The 22,993-nt window shown below is 45.3% G+C and overlaps 1 protein-coding gene and 1 pseudogene across 1 annotated transcript; one reads left to right on the top strand and one right to left on the bottom strand.

Annotated features, from left to right (window-relative positions):
- Positions 1 to 1,621: 1,621 nt before the first annotated feature.
- LOC146337076 (uncharacterized) lies at positions 1,622 to 12,906 on the bottom strand. Its single transcript, XM_084817032.1, has 3 exons — positions 12,757 to 12,906; positions 10,048 to 10,133; positions 1,622 to 4,379 (listed from the first exon to the last, which is right to left on the bottom strand). The coding sequence occupies exon 3, from the start codon at positions 4,360 to 4,362 to the stop codon at positions 3,250 to 3,252; it is 1,113 nt and encodes a 370-aa protein (XP_084673158.1). The 5' UTR covers positions 4,363 to 4,379; positions 10,048 to 10,133; positions 12,757 to 12,906; the 3' UTR covers positions 1,622 to 3,249.
- LOC146337075 (uncharacterized) lies at positions 12,779 to 21,615 on the top strand (annotated as a pseudogene).
- The last annotated feature ends 1,378 nt before the right edge of the window (positions 21,616 to 22,993 follow it).

Raw genomic sequence — 22,993 nt, 5'->3', positions numbered from 1 at the left:
ACTGTCTAATCCTTTTAAAGAGTTATCTATATAGACTCTATCTTTGGAAGACAATCTTACTCGGTCACGAGTGATCGCCATGATGTTCGGCAGGCTCAGAATGCTGGCTGACTGTTGTGGGGATGAAGGGGGGACGGGATGGAAATCTTGGAAAAGGACATGGTTGGCTTGCTAGTTGAAACCCCGAACAGCAGCACACCATACTGCAACATCGTGTTGAAGGTCCTGTTTGTGTACACTCAAAGCCAACTCGGATGCTATTATGATGGCTGTGTAGCCAAAATGGGGTTATTGATCCCTCCCTATTGAGGGAGGTATTGGGGGAGATATCAACATCCACTCTGAAGAACCCCAAGATTTGTAGAAATAGAAAAAATGGTTAGGGGTGAGGGAATTAAGGGAGGGTACTCCCCTCCCTCCAAAACAGCCCAATAATAACTGGGCATACTTGGTGGGCACAGAATGCTGACTAATTATTGGCCAGTGTAGGGGAAACATCAGATAACGAGGGAGGAAGGGAAAGATTACTGGATACCAAGAAAGGCCCCCAAACAGGAGCACAGAACATTGTAATATTTTCCTGCAGGTCTTATTGTTTCCTTGGTAAATCACATTCTCCAAATATTCTACAATATCATTTTTAGCTTCTCCTTATTCCCCCTTCAGCCTGTTCTCCCCAACACTGGAGAGGGCACAGTTCTGCTGTAGCCCATCCCTCCGCACCCACCATCTTATACCTTACTAAGACTCACACCGTGATACTGTCAGCTCCAAAGCAACAATCCCAATCATAGCTGCATGTGCCAAAAGCCCCACAAGATCCCCCAGTGGCTGATGCATGTTGGGATAGTGCTCCAGCCCAGAAGCATCATCCAGGTGCTGGGATGCAGCCACCGCTTGCCCAGCTGGAATGAGGAGCAGCTGGAAATGGAATGGAAGTCAAAGGAGTCCAGAGCCGATATCCATTATACAACCCAGCACAATGAAGGGAAGCCCCAACAAAGAAGGAAAAGCTGTCTTAGAGCATCCCACTTCTTCCAACAGTGGACCAAGAGTTAGCCTCTGACATCCAATCAAGTTGGCCTCTGTTGATGCCCTTGTAATGCTCCAGGGACAAATACAGAAGACAGGGAGCCTGTTGATGTAACGAGGCATGGCATGGAATGCCACCAACATTCAGCCACGCCTGGAATTCACATGTTTCACATTAGCATGAACCAATTTCCTTAAAGCCAGTAGGCAACTCATTCCGTCTTCTTCTCCAGAGCTAAATATTTTAACTGACCCTGCAAAACCCAGTAGGAAAACACCCTAAGTTAACACTTAACTGTAACAAGATTGTGCTTGATTTAATGGCTGCGTGTGTGTGTGTGTGTGAGAGAGAGAGAGAGAGAGGGAGAGCACACAAGCATGAGATGACTGAGACAATGTGCTTGAAAGAATGTGGCCAGGTAGCCTGCTGAAATCTCAGAAGTCAGACAGGGAAAAGGCTGAATGAGAATACTGCAGTCAGGGGAATTCAGGAATGCCTGTAGCTCTTCCTCACCATGACTGGAACCATAATTATGCAACATCTGCTCCATTTGATGAAATGCAGCTTTTTGGATGCAGGGTTTTATTTGGGGGTTTATTTATTTATTTGGTATGGCAAACATCTGGACATGCTTGCTACCTGTACAGCCCCTGCCTCCAGGTCCTGCCATTCTCAGGGACCTTCTTCTCCCAAAGAGTTTATTGAAAAGCAGGTAAAAGATAACAAACATTGAATTATTATCATTCATCACTCATGAGGCACCTAAAATGTACAAAAGAACACAAGCAGAAAACATATGCTTTTGAAGATAATGAGATATGAGAAACGGGAGATAAAGAAAACCCCAATTACAATATGAATTATTTCAATCATCTTTCCAGTTTGTAAGATACAGACTCTACAAAGATTTTATATATGAATATTCATCTTACCTAATCTCGCATATGTATTCAATACTGAAATATGCATTTTTATACGTGTGTATTTTTTTTTACTGAACTGTTTTATTTATTTTATTTAAAGCATTTATATCTTGCTCCTCAGCCAAAAAAGGCTCCTAGAGTGGCTTTCAATCAGTAGAATAATGGCTGCCCACAGGCTTAAAATCTAAAAGGATGCAACACGCAAGGGAAAAGGGATGGAAAGGGAAAGGAAAAAATTAAGTAGACTCTCCACAGGGCTAGTGGAATGCCACTGCTTTGCTTCTTCTCTCCTGAGGTGGGGGGCAGTCCAACTGGAGCATGATGTTCCCTGTCTCCCTCACTCCTTTTATAAAAATGAATACAATATTTATTAGAGATATGCAATGAAGAAACACTTAACTGAGAAAATCCCTCTCCAGTTCACACTTGCCTGACATATCCCCTGATTGCCAGACCTCCTTTCCCACTACTCCACTGATCTAATGTAGGAAGCTTGGAATGAAATAAATTGTTCCTCCTTTTTCTAGAACCATCTGCGTCACCTACATCATGGCTTTTTAAAAGTCCATATTTTATAATGATCTTAAAAACCAGTAAGACTCCGTGGACTCATCAAACATCTCCAGGACTGATTGCAGCACTTGAAACAACAATGAATGTCCCATACAGAAAAAGGGAGAAGTTATGAGCAAAGGGACGGATTCTGTTCCTCATCTACCACTCACTGCTAAAATCACTGCAGCCAGAATAAAACTTTTTTAAAGGTTTGGGCAATTTTGATAATCCAGTGCAGATTGAATATTTACAATGGTTGGAAAAATGAAATATTTACAATGTTTGGAATATTTACAATGGTTGGAAAAATGAAAGAGGCTGTGGCCCAAAAGAGGTTCAAAGAAACTGATTACTAATATATTTGACCATAAAAGTTCAAAAGTAAATGAGATTTGGCTAAGTCTGAAATTCAAATCATAGCAAGTTAAAACCTTTTTGATAAAGCAGAGAGAGGACAAGAATATTGCTATTCCTTTTAGAGTCTGGGAATATCTGTGAGCCACAGGTACTACTAGACATTAATGTAAGAGAAAAAAAAGTTTCTTCTCTTTGCTACAGTACATGAATATGGTTTCTTTTGTGGCATTCATTTATACAGCTTATCTCCTATGTGGCTTTTCCACTTTGTTTTATTGGGACTGAACCTTGTTCCATACTCCAAGCACTTCTATGGTTTCTCCCATGTGAGGTCTTTGGTGGTTTATTTTCTGACAGAAGCTTTAACCACACTCCAAACATTTATATACCACACAATGCCACTGTGTGGGTTCTTTGATGAGTAATTAGGTGTGTGCTTCTACTGAAGCTCTTTCCGCACTCCAAGCATTTGTATGGTTTCTCCCCTGTGTGGGTTCTTTGATGAGAAGAGAGGCTTGAGCTCACACGGAAGCTCTTTCCGCATACCAAGCATTTATAGGGTTTCTCCCCAGTGTGGATTCTTTGATGGGAAGTAAGATCAGAACTCCGGCTGAAGCTCGTTCCACACTCCAAGCATTTATATGGTCTCTCTCCTGTGTGCGTTCTTTGATGGTACGTGAGACTTGTCCTTACGCTGAAACCAATTCCACACTCCAAACATTTATATGGTCTCTCCCCTGTGTGAGTTTTTTTATGGTAAGTGAGGTGTGTGCTCACACAGAAGCATTTTCCACACTCCAAGCATTTATATGGTTTCTCTCCAGTGTGAATTCTTTTATGAGAAGTAAGGCTTGTGCTCACACGGAAGCTCTTCCCACATTCCAAGCATTTATATGGTTTCTCGCCTGTGTGAATTCTCTGATGAGAAATGAGGCTTGTGCTCAAACTGAAGCTAAATCCGCATTCCAAGCATTTATAAGGTTTCTCTCCTGTGTGAGTCCTTTGATGGTATGTGAGGCTTGTGCGTGTACTGAAGCTCTTTTCACACTCCAAGCATTTGTACGGTTTCTCTCCTGTGTGTGCTGTTTGATTGTACTTGAGGCTTGTCTTTACACTGAAGCTCTTTTCACACTCCAAACTTTTATATGGTTTCTCCTCTGTATGATTTATTTGATGGTCAGTAAGATGTGTGCTCAAACCATAACTCCTTCCACACTCCTCACATTTGAATGGTTGTTCCTCTGTGAGCATTTTGCAATGTGCTGAAAGGTTTGATTGAGAATTGGAACTTTTCTGACACACACAGAACTTGCTCTTCTCATTTCTTTTATCTAATTTTTCTTGGATTGCAAATTCATGGTAGTCACTGCCCAGAGAAGCAGAGGTTTTATTCCTCATCTTCTGATTCAATTCAGTTTCCCTTTGCTGCTGCTCCCTCTCTTTATTTCTCTCTCTTTTCAGCGACTCCCCAAATTGTTCTTCCTTAATTTCCATTTCCCACTTGTCACGTTCTGCAATGAAGACAGGGGATTGATAAAACCATGAGTTAGAAATAGACCTTCAAAGGATTAAACAACCTCAATTAGGGTGCAATCTGTCAGGAGTGCCCTAGCTGCCTCTTGCAGTCCCCACCAATAGCCAACTCAGGACACAGACGATGAGGAATTCTTTCTGAGACTTTATTCCTTTCTTACTTTATGACTCTTTCAGAATACTAGTTGCTAGCGCCAAAGCAAGGAACAGCACCGGGGAAAGATAGCTGAGTAGCCTAAGCTCCAGGTAAGGCAGTTGGTCCCCGTTTGGAGAATCATGGGAAGACCCTGAACTTATGGGCTAGGGAGAGTTCCTCCCTCTTTCCCTTGGGTCCTTGGGACACGACCATTGTTTGCACGCCAAACGAGCGCTACGCCTCCTTTCGGCACCCTCCATCTGTTGTCGCTCCCTGCGTCTGCGCCAAGCATCCAGCAAGCCCCCCTCCAGCACTCTCCCACTGCCAGGGTCACTATCTATCCCAGGAATGCTGGCAGGAGGAATCTCTGCCAGCTGCTGTGCTTGTGAGAGATGAGCGAGCTCCTCTCCCACAGACTGCTGTTCCTCCTCGGAATCAGAACTGCTCTGGGGCTCTATGGGCTCAGTTTTCACCTTGACATCATCCCCACTCCCATGAGGCCCCCCCTCGTGCTCCTCCCCTGGGGCTCCAGGTTTGTGGGGGTACAGCTGGTGGAAGTGCCTCAGCAGCAACGGAGCATTCACATTTTCCGTGGGTTCCCAGGATCGCTCGTCTAGCCCCTAGCCCTTCCAGTCCACCAGATATTGCAGGCAGCCGCGAGAATGGTGGGAGTCCAGAATCTCCACGACTTCAAACTCCTCCTCCCCCTCCACCAGCACTGGCAGCGGGGGGGAGCCGGCCAAGCGATGAGGGTTGCCAGAAACCAGGGGGGACAGCAAGGGCCGATGAAAAACAGGATGGATCTTCATGGAGGTGGGGAGAGCCAGGCGAAAAGCAACAGGGTTAATCTGGGCCATAATCTGGAAAGGCCCCGTGCGGCGAGGCGTGAGCTTCCTTGTGGGTGAGTGAGAGGGGAGGTATTGGGTGGACAACCAAACCCAGTCCCCCAGTTGCAGAGACGGACCCAGCTGGCGCCGCCGGTCCGCAGAGGCTTGCTCGAGGGAGTCCCATAAGAGGTGGTGTACCGCTCGCAACTCCTCTAAAAAGTCATGGGCTGCTGGCACCAAAGAGGGAGCTAAGGTGGACGGGAAAGCCTTGGGGTGGTAACCAAAATTGGCAAAAAATGGAGTTTGGCGGGTGGAAGCATGGCAGGCATTGTTATAAGCAAATTCTGCGAGAGGCAGCAAGGAAAACCAGTCATCTTGCTGGTAATTGACATAACAGTGCAAATATTGCTCCAGAGTCGCATTGGTGCGCTCGGTCTGACTATCCGTCTGTGGATGGTGGGTGGAGGAAAGACGGAGCATCACATAGAGAAGCCCAAGTAGCTCCCTCCAGAAATGGGCAGTGAATTGGGCTCCCCTATCTGAAATGAGACCCTCGAGCCATCCGTGGAGCCGGAAAACTTGCGCCAAAAAAAGCTCTGCCGTCTCCCTGGCTGTGGGCAACCCAGAGCAGGGGATGAAATGGGCCATCTTAAAAAACAAATCCACCACCACCAGAATAGTGGTCTTACCGTGTGAGTGAGGCAAGTCAGTGATGAAGTCAAGGGAGAGCAGTTTCCAAGGTCCTGAGGGGGTAGGCAGGGGGTGAAGCAAGCCTGTGGGCTTGCCTGAGGGGGCCTTCGCCTGCTGGCAGGTTGGGCAGGAGGCGACATAGGTCTTGATGTCCCAGCACACACGAGGCCACCAAAAATCCCGCATCACTCCGTGCAGGGTCTTGGCAAAGCCAAAATGCCCAGCGGTGGGGGAGTCGTGGCACTGATAGAGGACCTTCTCGTGGAGGGATCTAGAAGGCACATATACCCGACCGGAATAGTAAAGCAGGCCACCTCGCAAAGAGAAGGGGGTAGAGTGGGGGAGGCCAGAGGCTAGCCCTAATTCCTCCACTTTTGTGCGGACAAAAGCATCCTGAGCCTGTGCAGAGTGAATAAGTTCCTCCCAAGAGTGAGGTACCGCAGCTGCCCACAGGCTCTGGGGGGGGGGAAGAATTGGGGGGGATTTCCCTCACCCCCTGGCTGGAGGTCCGGCTTACGAGAAAGAGCATCTGCTTGTAGGTTGTCGGAGGCCTTCACATGGCAAATCTTAAGGTGGAACCGGGGAAAAAAAAGCGACCACCTAATCTGCCGCTGGTTTAAGGCACGGGCTGTCTGAAGATGTTCCAGGTTGCGATGGTCAGTTCTAACTTCAACTGGGTGCTGTGCCCCCTCCAGAAGATGACGCCAGGTCTCCAAAGCGGACTTGATGGCCAACAGTTCCTTCTCCCAGATGGTATAATTCCTCTCAGACATGTTCAGCTTCCTGGAGTGGTAGGCACAGGGTTGCAACCCGCCGCCCACCCCATCTGGCTGAAAAAGCACCACCCCCACCACAAAGTCAGAGGCATCAGTTTGCACTGCAAAAGGCTTCCTCGGGTCGGGATGTAACAGGATCGGCTCAGAACTAAAAAGTTTCTTAAGTTCCTCAAAAGCCTGTTGGGCAGATGCCGTCCAATGAAAAGGAGATTTCCTGCCCTTAAGGAGGTCCGTGAGAGGAGATGTCAGCTGAGCAAAGCTGGGCAGGAACTTTCTGTAAAAATTAGCAAACCCCAGAAAACGTTGCAAGTCCTTCTTGGTGGATGGAGCCTGCCAGGAGAGGACAGCCTGGACCTTTGCAGGTTCCATCCTGATACCGTCAGCTGAGATAATGTAGCCAAGATAGTCCAAAGAGGTTAGGTCAAATGCACATTTCTCCAGCTTGGCATAAAGATGATGCTCACGGAGGCGCTGGAGGACAGTGGAGACATGGTGCTGATGGGCGTGGGGGTCCTCAGAAAATATAAGTAAATCATCGAGATACACAATGAGGAAACTGTCCAAATAGTCCTGGAAGATGGCATTCATAAAACGCGAAAACGTTTCCACCCTGACACAATCCTATGGCTGCTAGTCAGCAGCTAGACAGCCATAGGATAGGTCGGCCCCCAGGAACTGACCTCAGAGGCTGCCCTCTGAGTGCGGTTCCCTGAGAATTGACCTCCACCTCCTCCCGCACTGCCTCGTAAGCAGCGTGGATCTGCCCTGTGCTCCACACTCGTAAGAGGAGCACGGTGCGGCAAAAATAGGGTGTTCCTGGGGGCGGGCTGAGGCGAGGAGGGCAGCAGTGCCGTTCTGACGCTTCCTATGCGTCGTCTGGTGTCCGCCCGCCCTGCTCCGCCTTTCCGCAGCGAGACACCCGAAATCGACTGTCTAGCCATGAATGCAGGGCAGCTGAAGTGCGGAGGGGATGATCCCCTCTGCGCTGCTCCTGCCCTGCATTGGATAGGCAGTTGCCTCCGAGTTCAGAGGCGGCCGCCTATCCCAACAGGATTGCGCCCTTAACCACTGTAGCATAAGAAGAACTGAAAAGTCTTAGATGGGAGGCAGATTTTGCCATGCACTTAACAACCTGCAGTGACTAGCATTATCTGACAGCTGGCATGGCATCAGATTGGGACCACGGAGACCTGGGTATAGCTCACGAAGCTTATTGGGTGACGACAAGAAGCTCATTGGGTGACATGAAGCTCACTGGGTGGTGTTAGGCTAGTCACTCCCTCTCAGACTAGCCTACCTCAAAGGGGTGTTGTGTAGGTAAATGAAACAACCACACCCATGCTGTTCGGAACTCATGGAAGTAACAGATGGATACAAATGTAATAAAAAGAAAAAGCAGAGGCCAAGTCATTCCGTGGCAGAGCCTGTCTCCCTGCTTGAACTTATGAAAATCATGTGTATGTACTGATGGGTTCTACTCTGGCTGGTTGTTGGAGGATGTCAACATTCACTCCAAGTCCCCCGTATCTGGTGTGGTTTGTGATTTTATTACCTCCACATCAATCACAAGTCTGTCTCAATTTATATCTGGCCCTAAAAAAAAGTGTGTGTAAATACTTAAAATATTTGCTTTGACAGATCATTACCTGAGCGTATGTAGGCTCATGGGGAAACCAAAACTCTGTAGGGCTGGAGGCAATTAAGACTTTCCACCACTAGAGTCCAATGGATTTTTCTGTTCAAATGACTGGCAGTTATGTCAATGCCCGTACCAATATCAGGTATAGGGAAATGGACACCATGGTCAAAGCAATTCTTCCTAGATACCCTTTGACCTCTTGATATAGTGAGGAACAGGGGGAGATAGGAAACACCTGGGACGGCAGTGGATGAAAACGGGTGACAAGGCTGACCAAACATGGTCTACCCCATGTTATTGTCTACTCTGTGGCTGTGATGGTGGCAAAGAAAGCAGATTTCTCTGCTAGTATTATAACCTCAGCATCTCGTCCTGCAGATCCTGTTACAACTGAACACACCGATGTGGAGAAGGGAGCCCGCTGTGATCAATTTGCTTGGCACTTTATGGATAACAGTCTCGGGCGCATTCTGACTCGAATGTCATGTTTGCTACAGGGCTGAGATGAGGCTATTGATGTTCAACAGCTACATTGGCTCCCATGTGCCTTTCCAGACTCGGCTCAAAGTGCTGATTTTTTTAAAGCCCTAAATCAGGGCTGACAAACCTCATTCAGCTCAAAGGCTGAACACAATTTCAGAGAAGCTCTCAGGGGCCACATTCCAGTGGTGGGTGGGGCCAAAGGCAAAGGGATTGGGCAGAAATACCCCAAACGCCAGCACATTTTTGCTTGAAGCTCTTACTGCTGGTAGCTAAGCCTTAGGGGAGGCATTTCATCCTTTTCGAATGGGGCACGGGAAGGAACTATGCAAAAGCTGGGAAACCGATCAGGAGAAAGGGGAAAGGAGCACGGCCATCTGGGGAGCTCTGGAGGACTGGATTTGGCCCCCAGGCAGACTGGATTTGGCCCACTAGCCTGAGGTTCATCCCCCCTATCCTAAGTGGTCACCATTCCAGATACATGAAGGAGTATTTTCTCCCATATGAGTCTAGCAGCACATTAAGATCTTCCTTGGCTGCCCAGATCTGCATACAAACTCTGTCTGAGGTATGTGCAGTAGGGCCTTTTCTGCACTGGCATCAACTCCTTCCCTAGGGACATATGCCCCATTCTTCCCTTTACGTTGCCTTTTCAGTGGTAGGGTATCGCACTGCTGTTCCATCAAACTTTTGGGATTCTATCATGGCTCCAGTCTGCATTTGTATTTATTATGGCTATTTATGTTTCCTCATGTTCTGAAAACCTGATACTAAGTGATGTTTTCATTATGTTGCGGTTTTCACATTTTGTACTGATGTCTATTAACTCTTAGGCCCCTTGTGGATATTTGTCACATGGAACCACAGGATATAAACGTTTTGGTAAATAAAAATAGATACATCCTACTAGACCAGAAGAAGGGGACTTGAGGTGCTGAAATATAGGGAATATGCAAACAAAATGTATATAGATAGAGATATAGATATAAATATAGATATAGTTGTTTTGGATTTCTAAACTGATATTATTAACCACAAGGGAAAGAGGGGGCCTAACAGAGAGGGGCCACAATCCCAAAATTGTTGTCCATGACTTGCCTGTGCAGAGCTCTCTGGCCAGCTTCTAGCAGAACCCACTCCTCTACAGTGAAATGCACAGCAACCTCCTCAAAGATCACAGGACCCTGGATGAAAAAGGAAACATTTCCTCATTTGAGAAGACATAAAGAAGACCTACTATCAAAATACAAAAGGGTAGGTAAGGTGAGGGGCCTGGGTATTCGCCCACAGGATTTGAACCTTCCTGAGTGGCATATACAACCTTCCCAGTCGGCAGCTTTGAGAGACACAAGAACACAGCGAGAGATTTGTTCAGGCCAAGGGAGGTAAGCAGAGGGCAGTGATACCCAGGCTGCACCCTGTCTGTCTCCTCAGTGAACCTTCCCCCTGCTTGATCTGGCTGCGCAGAAACCATTTCTCCTGCATCACAAAGAAGAGATGCCAGTTTCTGCCTCAAGGCAAAAATGGCCCTAATTGGTGGTCTTGCAAAGCCAAGACATCCTTCTGTACATCTCAGTTTTTATGGATTATCTCACTTTCCTAGATTTTTATTGCAACATGTTTATGGATTTTTATTGTATCTACTTTGTGTGTTTTTTTGTATGCTGCTTTGAGAGGGTTCCACCTCTTAAAGGTGGCCTAGAAATACTTTAAGTTAGATATATTGATAAATGCATTATTAAATTGCCAAGGTACAAATATTTCCCCAAGCAAATGTAGATAAATCTAGCTAGCAACCAGGCCTCCTCTCACAAGGAAACAAGGTGACTCTATGATGAATTAGAGATTTGTTGGGGGGGGGGGGTGTTCTTTCACCTGAAAGCCATAGACCAAAACCTTCAATCTGGTTCAGTATCAGAAGACGGAACATCCCTGCCACTACCCTGTCCTTAACAACTGCTCTCCCTTCCCAAACACTCCTTTTCTTGGCCTTCCTTTGACCCTGTCCATTTTTATCCCTCTTTCCTCCACCCATCCTGGCAACCCCCCTCTCCTTTACCCCATCTGCTGCCACCGTGTTCTTCTTACGCCTCACTTACACAAAACTTTGGTTTGTTTAAAATTCAGAGCTGGGCAGCTTGTGGCCCTCCAGATGTTTTGCCCTACAGCTTCCATCATCCCTCACCGGTGGCTATGCTGGCTAGGGCTGATGGGAGTTGACCGCCAAAACATTTATAGGGCTACAAGTTGCCCACTCCTGGCTTAAATTAAAACTGTTATGCAATTAAGGAATTCTTAGCTGATTAAGGGCACAGTCCTATGCATGTTTAGATAAAAGAAAGTCCTACAACTCCCAGCATTCCCCAGCCAGCCATGCTAGGGAATGCTGGGAGGGGTAGGGCTTTTTTCTGTCTAAACTTGCATAGATTTGCACCCTACTTATCTGAATTTTAGTAAATGCATTAATCAGTTGGATCCACATATTAATCAAATCCACATTTCTGATGAAAACATAGCTCTTCCTTATTTTAATTGTTTAATGTACATATTTAAATTGTCTAATGTAAAACAAAAAGTAACATTTTTTCACAGTATCTGAGATTCAGTATACTACCCCTGTAGAAGGAGGTTCCTTTCTTCTTGCTGCTGTTAACTGCCTTGCTGGAACGTATCAAAGATTTACACAGGGCAGGCCATTGCTTCCAAGGAGCCCACAAGCTCTTCTATCCTACTTTTTTATGCCTTCCTCCTTCTCCCTCAGTTTTTTGGTCCCCACCTTTTAACACTTTCATGTCATGCTTAAGTACCACCCCCTTCCAAGTGTAGCTCTGCAACACACAAAAATGCATCAGAAAGCACGGGTTGCTATTGGGCAGGGGGGCAGTGTCCAAGTAATGGGCACTAATTATAACAGAAGTAGGTTAAAAAAAAAAAATCAATACTGCCCAATAGCCAAAACTCTCTGGGTGGTTCATAAAAATTAAAACCACAAGGTGCAGCATAAAACCTGATGAGCTGATGAATCGCTTCCATTAATTGATCCAGAGTTGGCGCCCTCGTTTAAATTGCCCCAAATCAAAGAGGCCTCCTGGCTTTGCAGAGAGGAGGAAAGGAAGACACTCTCTGGTGTGTGTGTGTGGGGGGGGGAGGCCCATCTCTCTTTGGGGGAGAATGGGTGTGTGGGCTCTCCCTTACCCTTCTCAGTTGCTGAACCCCCTCAATCAGCATATATTAATATTATTACCACTTACTGCAATTATTACTTATTTATTATAACACTTATAAAGCGTTTAAAACATCCTAATCTCTGTATAGATATTGAAAGATGACAATCCCTGCCCACAATCTAATAGACACAAAGCAAAGGGGGGGAGGGAAGAGGAAAGCAAACATCGGAGCACCAGCTTCTTCTGTAGCTGATGGATGTGGACAGGTTGGTCTCCTCCTCGCTTTGAAGCTCTTCCTCCGGAGACAGAGGGCGCAGCGCCCCAGAGGTTGCCGTGCCTGAAGGCACTGGCCAGAGCATGCCTTCCTTCAGCTCCGCAGCCCCAGGGCAACTGGCAGCTGGGGTGGAGTGTCCCTTCCGGCAGGGGGCGGCAAAGCAAGCTCCCTGCAGGAGCTGCCTCCCAGGGCCCTTGGGTACCACCCTGCCTTTTCTCTCCCTCTCTGGCTTTGCTTTGAGTCTTGGCATCTCTCCAAGGGGTCTCCCCCCCCCCCCGTCTCCCATTTTTCCACAAACCCACCCCTGCAGCCACTGGACTCCCCTTCACTGAAATATACCAGGGAGGCGGGGCGGGGGGGACTCACCAGGTCCAAGGAGGGGGCAGCTATGCATCACTTGAGAGGCCAGTTTCCTCTGGTGGAGGAGCCAGGTAGGAAGGTTTGGGGAGGGGGCTGCATTTGCTATGGGGGACACCCCTCCTCTTCCTCCCCGAATTCCCTTCCTCTCTAGGACTCAAGCTCAGTTCATTTAACCCCTAGGAAGCCAAGCAGCCTTCCTCTCTCTGGGTCTTCCCAAACAGCTTCCAGTGCAACACGCACTGCGCAAGCAGCTCTTTGGCTTCTCCGAGCTGCTCTGACTTTTTCCTCACCTGACAACACTAGGAGGAAGCTGGCAGTGAAGGTGCTGACCTGGTTTGGTTTGGTAAGCCTTGCCCACCAGAAAGGGGGACAACCTCTCCAGAACTCAATGCAGTGATGAATGTGAGAAGAAAGTATTTCTGCAAATTGATCCTCCAGTAGGTCAGTTCACCAGAACACCAGTGATCAATGGCTGAGAAGTCCTTAGACTCAGAGACACTCAGATTCCCAAACAACAGTGGTACTATAGAGAGAGCACCAATGCAAAGAAATAGGGCAGGGAACCAAAGAGGTTTGGAGGCACTCCCCCCCATCCCACCCCCATTGCACATGATGCTTTAGCCTCACTGCTTTTTTGTCTGATGAAGCATTCTGGGGAACTCACAAGCTTGCATGATTTTGTGGAATTTTGGTTGGTCCTAATAAAGGTATTGCCCAACTGTGGGTTTTGGATTATTTGTAATAGTTACAAATAAAACATATTCAAAAGGTTACAAGATAAATTAATATAGGCAGGCCTTTCATGGTATTTGGGAAAATAATTATCTCAGGGAAATTAAAAGGGCTGTTGTCAGAAACGCATAAAGGTTTTTTGGATGTAGGTAATAATAGAAATGAATATGTAAAATAAAACAGGGAAGGAAAATTCAATATTATTATATCTGATAGACGATGGAGTTCCGTTTGTAAAAATTCGGTAAGATCCATGCTAGATGAAATTTGACGAGATAATTTCTATTGAAGAATATATAGGTGGTATCACACTCCAGTCAGAATTTCAAAAATATTCCAACTGCACTGGAATTGTTTTGGAGATGTAGGAGAGGAAAAAATGGAACCTGTAAGAGAATATTGGGAAAATATTATCAAGAATATTCTTTTTGATTCTTTGCTTTTTTCCAGTTGACTGACATGGCACTAACCAGTTTTTGATTGTCACTTTGTCAGGCTCCTATCCAAAATGTGCTAGGCAGTGGACTTAGAAGTGAGAACAGTATTATTATGTTTCACCTTGTGGCCCAGCCCTTAACCAGAGATTCGTGTTTCTCTTGGCAGTTGAACCCAGGTCCTAATGCAATGCTGTATTCTCATACCACCTGTCAGTTCATGCCAATCAACAGAGTCTGTTAATTACATATTTGCCTCCCATCCAGGTCATTTCAGTTCTGTATCACAACCATTAATTGAGGTTGTACAATTATTTGAGGGTCCCTTTCTAAAACAGTGTTTCAGTTTCCCATCTTCATTGCAGAAGATGACAAGTGGGAAATGGAGAATAATGGAGAACGATGGGGTATCATCAGAAAGAGACAGAGGGAAAAAGAGGGAAAAACAGAGAAGGAAAACTTAATCAAATTGGGAAAGGAGGAATGAATCCTTTCTTCCTTTGGGTAGTGACTACCATAAAATCACAGTCCAAGAAAAAGTATTAAAGTCTAAATCAAACCTTAAAACAAATTGCAAAATCCACAGAGGAGCAACCCTTTAAATGTGCAGAGTGCTGAAAGAGCTTCAGTTGGAGCACACATCTCAGGAGACATCAAAGAATTCACACAGGGGAGAACCCATAATGCTTGGAGTATGGAAAGAGCTTCAGTTGCAGCACAAGCCTCACCTATCATGAAAGAATTCACACTGGAGAGAAACCATATACATGCTTGGAGTATGGAAAGAGTTTCAGTTTGAACACACATCGCAGGAGACATCAAAGAATTCACACAGGGGAGAAGCCATACACGCTTGGACTGTGGAGAGAGTTTCAGCCAGAACTCAGAACTCAGTCATCATCAAAGAACTCACACAGGAAACAACGCATACAAATGTCTGGAGTGTGGAGAGAGCTTCAATAGAAACTCAAGCCTCACATATCATCAACGAATTCACACTGGAGAGAAACCATATAAATGCTTGGAATGTAGAAAGAGCTTCAGTTTGAGCACATATCTCAGTAGACATCAAAGAACACACACACGGGAGAAATCATACAAATGTTTGTAGTGTGGAAACAGTTTCAGAGTAAGAACAAGCTTCACACCTCATCAAAAAATTCACACAGGGGAAAAATCATATAAATGTTTGGAGTGTGGAAACAGATTTCAGCTTGGCAATGACTCAAAGCTTAACAAAAGCAATTTTCCAAGGACCTAGAATCTTATTGTGCACAGACTTGAAAAAAGACTTTGTGTAATCAAAACAGAATTCTACCAGTTCTCTGTAGTGTTTGTAATTGTGTATTGTTACTCAGTAGATAGACTTATATGTTTTTATATGTGTATTTTAATACACTGAGAGTAAAATATAATGGGGTTTTGTTGTAGTTTTATTGTGATTGGGAATTTGACCCATTGGAGCAGGGCTGGGGAACCTGTGGCCCTCCAGATATTGTTGGACTCCAATTCCTATCAGCCCCTGCCATCCTGCCCAATAGTGAGAGATGATGGGAGTAGTAGTACATCAACATCTGGAGGGCTATAGTTTCTCCCACCCCTGCATTAGAGGGCCAAAAATAGCAGAAGCGTTTCTTCTTATATTCATCACTGAATTGAGAAGAGTTGTGATTGGATGGGATTTCCTGCTTCTTGGTGGGAAAAGCAAATCATTAGAAAGCAAAAACAGACCAGAGCTTCCAGTGCCAGCTTCCTCCTGATTTTGTGAAGAAAAAGTCAGAGTACCAAGGAGAGGCCAAAGAGACACAGCGCATATTGCATTGGATGCTGCTTTGGGAGACCCAAAGAGAGGAGGGCTTGCTCGGCCTTCTAAAGGTTAAATGAACAGAGCTAAATGCCTAGAGAGGAAGGGAATTTGGGGAGGAAGGGGGGGGATCCTCCATTGCAAATGCAATTCTTTCCCGTGTCCTTCCCTTCCCCGCCTCATCCACTGCAGGAAAGTGGTCCATCTTTCCAAGCGCTGCATGAGGCGCCTCCTTCCTGCAATCATAAGTGGCCTGGAGAGAAGAGGCGTGCAGAGGGGCCGGGAATATGCCCAGGCTCAAACCCCAGCCAGTGAAGGGAGACAAGAGGAGGAGGAGGAGGAGGGCACAGTCTCTTTCTTCCTTTGCAAACCTCGGAGGCCCCTCAAAGTTTGCTATGTTTAAGCAAGGGCTGTAAGAATGGAAGGGAATCCATTGTACTTCAGTTAAAATTAGCACCCACAGTAATCAGGCACCAGAGAAGCAGATGCAGCTTGGTGAGCTCCCATCATCTAGCTCCCAGTGGTGGCCCCTCCCTCCCCCAACTGCCAGCAGAAGGGCATCTGAGGAAACACCTGGCCCTGAGGGTGTGGGAGAAGAAACAGATTAAGCTTGAACTCAAAAGGAGTAGAGAAACTACAGGAGAGATGAAGGAAAAGAGGAATAAGTCAGCAAAGAACATGTCAGTCCAGAAGGACAACAGATGCAGTGCAAGCCTGTGTTCCGTTGCTAAATTCCCATCCATCTGGGCAAAGGAAGCAACCATCACCATAATGCTTTTTTCCACCTGCCCCCCAGTGCCTTTCCTTGTGTCTTGTATTTTTAGATTGTAAGTCTGAGGGCATGGACTATTTCATTACTGATTCTTGTACACCACTCTGGACATTGTTTGAATGAAGAGCAGGACAAAACCACTTCAAAGAGAGAGAAAGAGAGAGAGTTTAAAATATGTATCCTGCATTGAGCATGGGGTTGAACTCCATGGTCTTGTAGGTCCCTTCCAACCCTACTATTCTATGATTCTACGTCTACAGGGGAAAAAAAGGTTTTCATGAGAAACATAGGTTTTATGCATCTTCGAACTGAACTGTTTAATACACTGCCTAAAAGTCAAATAATTTATCAATTAAGGGTGCAATCCTATGCAAGTTTAGGTGGAAAAAATCCTTCAACTCTCAGCATGCCCCGGCAATCCTAACCCTAACCCAAGATTTCTAATCAAGTGATAGCCTTAATTTAAATCAGTTTCAAGGCAGTTTAGGGTAAGTTAGGCTTAAAGAGAGCATCACAGCACCAGATGGAGTCAAGGAGAAGGGGCTTGCTGGGAATGGGAATTTGGGAGGTAAGAGGATAAAGAATGGATGGGGATTTGGTTCATCCTGACAGATTTGGTTCAGTAAGAAATAATAGGGAAAGGTGAAATCAGAGATTAGGAAAAAAAAATGGCAAAAGTGTGAGACAAGTATAGACAATTTTTAGTGCCAGAAATTTCCCCCTTAATGGTTCTGCTTCCTGGAGAGCAAGAGAAATGAGAGTGTATACCAGCTGGATTACAAGATTACTAGATTTACAGATTTTCTTTCCCAGGGTTCTGTTTTTTCATATACTCAATTGGTACAGAAGAATCCTAGTCTCTCCTTGCCATTTTTGCAATTGCTATAAATAAGTGACGTTCAAAACATTACAAGAGAAGTAAATAGAGAGAGGCCTTTCATGCCCCGAGGGTGGACTGCTATTACCTTCATGTGTAGGGTGCATATACTAGGTGAGAGTACATTGTTTATGTGTTCCTTTTTTATGTGATGAATTTGTATATTTTGTTTTAAAAAAATGCCTTTGCTTTGCAGGACTTGGTAGTAGCACAAATTCAGCCGTCTTTGCCTTGAGACAGAAACTGGGAGAAGAGGAAATCAGTCTTTTGGACTCCCTGGAGGCTGCTTCAGAGCACAAATCAAAGATGGGCCAGCAAGACTCAGCTGGCCAGGAAGCAGGAGGCGGCTTTGATACCACCAAGACTGACAACAGTGTGGAATCTTGGGAGAGAACTTTGAAGAGATGAGATGTGAAGCACCAGCACTTCCAGCAGTCCTGCCACCAAGACTGGGAAGTGTGCTGCCGACTCCATGTTCTGTGCTGTCAGCAGCGGAAGCCGGAGCAACACACAAACAAGCAGATTCTGGACTTCATGATCCTGGAGCAGGTTTTGGCTGCTCTTCCACCAGAGATGGGGAGCTGGGTCAGGGAATGTGGTGCAGAGATAGGTTCCCAGGTGCTGTCTCCTGAGTCAGGCAGAGGCCAAGAAACAGGCAAAACAGCAGGTGAGAGCATTTCATGCTTAGAGTTCCAAAGTCTGCGGATCTGAGGGGGAATATCCTAAAAGAACCTACTAGTTGCCCAACTCTTTCTGGAAATCATCCAAGGAGGGATGTCCCAAACCCCCATGTCCTTTGCCTCAATCATTTCTCTTCGAATCCTTCTCCCCATTCCATGTATTGGATCCTCATTGCTGTTTCAGGAGCAGAGCCTGCTGGCAGAAGTGGGAACTAATTTCCCCAAGGAAGGTCCGTCAGGCACCAGAAAGGGTCCCCTACGAAGGGGGAAGAAGCAGAAGGATGACAGAGGTATCACCTTGCAGGGTAAGGATCAATGGGGGGTATTACAGCTTGGTCTCCCTCTATTGCACTGGCAAGTAACCTTTTTCAGAACTAGGACCATGTTCTCCCCTGGGTAACCTTCTGGGGGCTGGAAGCCAGCAGTGGGTAAGGTCAAAGCCAAAAATGGGCAGCCGTCTCCCTCACTTCTCAGCTGTTTCCTACTGAGCAGTGGAGTGAGATGAAGGCCAAGAGGGGACGTTGAAATTGCATCTCCACCACCGTCTCTCCTGCCCCCCCCTATTCAGTTGATTGGGGAAACCTGGGCAGCCAAGAAGAAACAGCAATCTGGGGAGCATGGGTGGGGCTTGGGAGGGGAGGCCTGTGGGCTGGACGGAGAGGTCCAGTGCTGGTACCCGAGTTGTGCTCTATTGATCCTGTAAGAAATCCATGCGATGGGTTCATGCTCCTCTCATCCTTTTATTCGGGAAGGTAGCTATGTTCATTCGTTTCCCACAGTTCAAATATTTGTTAACTTTCAACATTTTAAGACTTTATATATGGAAACGAGTTCTTTGGTTTGTGGGCAAGGGCCCGAGCCCAGATGGGGAGAGATGTGCTTAATCTCCAAGGCGAGCATATGCTAATTGCTTCCTATCACCTTTCTGTCTCACAGGGGATGGAGTGATGCCAGTAATGCCTATTCAGTCATCATCTCTCGTTTGTGGTGAAGGGAAAATGGCTTCAGTACAACTGGATCAGGTAGGGAGGTGGATCACTTGGCAGGGAGACAGATGGGGGCAGTCTTGATTCCTCTGCCCCCTGTTCTCCTCCCTGGGCACAAACGGGTCTCTCTCCTTCTCTTTGCTTCTGTCAAAGCTGCCCTCTAGGAAGACTATGAATGCCACTCATGAAGGTTTGACTCTTGAGGCTGATACCCAGCCACCTTACCTTAACGAGCCTTTTGGAGTTTGCTTGCACATCATATTTATGTCATTGATGAGGAGGAAATGTTTTCTTTTCAGTCTAGCAACCTTTGAGGAGGCTGCTGTGCATTTCTCTGAGGAGGAGTGGGCTCTGCTGAATTCTGACCAGAGAGCTCTGCACAAGAAAGTCATGGAGGAGAATTGTAGGATGGTAGCCTCTCTCGGTAAGGCTCCCTCATGCTATGAGTGATGATAATATCTGTTTACAAATGCCAAAAAATAATTTTAGCAGGTTTTGCACAGTTTTTGTATTTTAGCACATGCCACCCCACCTTTTGGTCTACTAGGATTTATCTGGTTTTGTTAATTAAAACATTGATGTGCTGTCTTCCCATTAACAAACATCTGCAAGCTGGGACTCTGCTCCTTGCATCGCCTGAGGTCTTGATAACGCCCATGAGTCTGGCTTCCTCATCCCAGCCTCTTTTCTGTTTTCCCAGCTGTTTCTTTGCTGTTTTCCTGTTGACTGACTTGACACTAACCAGTTTTTGACCACCACTTGATGACTGTCAGGCTGCTGTACAAAATGCTTTAGGGTGGAGGTAGACTTGGAAGTGAAAATAGTATGATTATGTTTCATCTAGTGGCCCACCCTTTAACTAGTGGCTGGCCCAAGACCACCCAGTGAGCTTCATGTTTCTCTTGAGAGGTGATCCCAGACTCCATAGTTCCAATGCAATGCTGTATTCTCATACTAGCTTTCAGTCAATGCCAGTCAACAGAAGCTGTTAACAATTGTGCTTGTACAATGTTTTGAGGATCCATCCCTAACTCAAGTTCTTATCACTTTCTCAACTTCATTGCAGAAGGTGAAAAGTTAGGAATAGAGAATAAGAAAGAACAATTTGGGGCATCATCAGAAAGAGAGAGAGGTAAAAAGAGGGAACAGGAGAGAAAGAAAACTGTATTAATTTGGAAGAGGAATAAATCCTTTCCTTCTCAGAGTGGTGGCTGCCATGAAAACACAAAAGTATTAAATTCTACATCAAACTTTAAAACCTATGGCAAAACCCACTCAGAGTAGCAACCATTTAAATGTGAGCAGTGCAGAAAGTGCTTCAGTTTGAGCACAGACCTCACTGTCCATAAAAGATCTCACATAGAGGAGAAACCATATACATGTGAGGACTGTGGAAAGAGCTTCCGTTTCAGCACAAGCCTCACTCATCATCAAAGAATTCACACCGGAGAGAACCCATATTCATGCTTGGAGCATGAAAAGAGTTTCAGCGCAAACCTCACTTACCATAAAAGAACTCACACTGGAGAGAAACCATATAAATGCTTGGAGTGTGGAAAGAGCTCCAAGCAGAGCTCACACCTCTATGTCCATCAAAAAACTCACACTGCGGAGAAACCATATAAGGAGTGCGGAAAGTGCTTCTGTCTGAGCATACAACTCACTGTCCATCAAAGAATTCATACTGGAGAAAAACCATATAAATGCTTGGAGTGTGGAAAGTGTTTCGTTTAGGCAAACAACTCACTGTCCATCAAAGAATTCACACTGGGGAGAAACAATATTCACGCTTGCACTGTGGCAAAAGTTTTAGTTTATTTATTTATTTATTTATTTATTTCTATACCGTCCAATAGCTGAAGCTCTCTGGGCGATTCACAAAAATTAAAACCAAACAACACACAATAAAACAATTTAAAATATATAGAACATTAAAACCACAAGCAGCACAAGCTTCAATGTCCATCAAAAAATTCACACTGGGGAGAAACCATATAAATGCAAGTAGTGCGGAAAGTGTTTCCGTTTTGAGTACACAACTGACTGTGCATCAAAGAATTTACACTGGAGAAAAACGATATTCATGTTTGCAGTGTGGAAAGAGCTTCCGTTGCAGCACAAGCCTCACTGATCATCAAATAACTCACACTGGACAGGAACAATATAAATGCTTGGAGTGTGGAAAGGCCTTCAAGCTGAGCTCACACTTCCATAAAAAAAACTCACACTGGAAAGAAACCATATAGATAGATGCAAAGAGTGCAGAAAGTGTTTCCATTCGAGCACACAATTCACTGTCCATCAAACAATTCACACTGGAGAGAAACCATATTCATGCTTGGAACCTGGTAAGAGCTACAGTTTCAGCACAAGTCTCACCATCAAATAACTCATACTGGGGAGAAACCATATACATGTTTGGAGTGTGGGCAGAGTTTCAGTTTCAGCACAAACCTCATTTCTCATCAAAGAATTCACACAGGAGAGAAGCCATACAAATGCCTGGGGTGTGGACAGAGCTTCAGTCGCAGCTCACACCTCAGTAGACATCAAAGAATCCACACAAGAGGGAAATCATAAAATGCTTGGCTTGTGGAAAGAGCTTCTGTAAAAACACTGATCTCACTTTCCATAAAAAAAAATAAAAAACCATTTAAATGCTTAGTGTGAGTTGATGTTTTCACTTCAAAACATCCTGAACTGATGTTCTTTGGAAGACAGTCTGAGGAACTAAGACAAATAATGATGACGAGAGGAAAATCTAAATCTTATTGACAAATGGATAACAATTCACTGGGTCCAGATGGGATCCATTCAAGGTTTCTTAAAAGTACTCAAATGTGACATTGCTGATCTTCTAACAAAAATGTGTAACACGTCCCTAAGAGTGGCCTCTGTACCAGGGAACTGGAGAGTGGCCAATGTAATGCCAAGTTTTAAAATGGGATTCAGAGCAGATCTGGAAAAGTGCAGGCTGATAGGAATGTCTGAGAAGTCCACAATGGATTCAAATGAGTTTGGATTTCTACGAATTTGACCAACTGATTCTTCAGCAGACCAGCTTTGTCTGAGTTGCACAGATTCTGTGACTTGCAAACCATTTTTTTTTTAACTTTCCAGAATTGTGTGCAAATTTAGTCTTACAAAAGTACAAATAAAAAACCCACTGACCAAAAATGCGTATCTGCCCCCATAGGCTAGTGTGTGAAAATGTGGATTTGGAGGGGATTTGTGCATTTTTCAATTTTTTTTTTTTTTTATTTGGGGAGGTTTGCACAAATTCACATTAGTTAATGCAAATTTGTGCACATGTGCAAATGTTGCCTCACATGTGAATTAGTGCAAGTAGAACAAAATTCTCCTACAAAAAAATGTGATTCCATTAATGAGCAGCAGATGGAATGAAAGATGACTGACAATCCACCAAAAACGGACAGAACAGATTTAACAAAATCCGTACGTCCCTACAGGCCAGTTAGCTTAATGTCTATTCCAGGTAAATTGGTGGAAACAGTTAGTAAAGATAACATTGCCAAGCCTTTACAAGGACAAAGAACCAACATGGCTTTCTCAACGGTATGACATAGAATCATAGAGTTGGAAGGGGCCATCTAGGCCATTAAGCCCAACCACCTGCTCAGTGCAGGAATAACCTTGTAGAGTTCTTCGACTGCTTTAAACTGTCAGCTCTGATCTAAAGTTCTGACCCCATCCACAGCAACCACTGACCAAACATCACAAAGGGAAAATCATTTTGAAGCTTTATTTCAGATCTTAATAGGAGATGCTCTAAAGCACCCCGCAAAACTGAAATTGGGACTGCAAAGCTTTCTTTGGAGCCAGACACAATGATCACAGCGATCCATGCTCTGATGTAGAGGAAGATCTAAATTTGGTGCCCAGAGTGGCAAAGCAGGCAAAGGAGAGCTGGGTACTCTTAATGCATATCTCAGGCCAG

Source organism: Heloderma suspectum, chromosome 11 (assembly GCF_057233095.1).
Source record: "Heloderma suspectum isolate Gila_16-S chromosome 11, 16-S_ref, whole genome shotgun sequence".
Taxonomy (NCBI): domain Eukaryota; kingdom Metazoa; phylum Chordata; class Lepidosauria; order Squamata; family Helodermatidae; genus Heloderma; species Heloderma suspectum.
The sequence above is the reverse complement of the archived record's forward strand: the minus strand, read 5'-3'. Positions and strand labels throughout refer to the sequence as shown.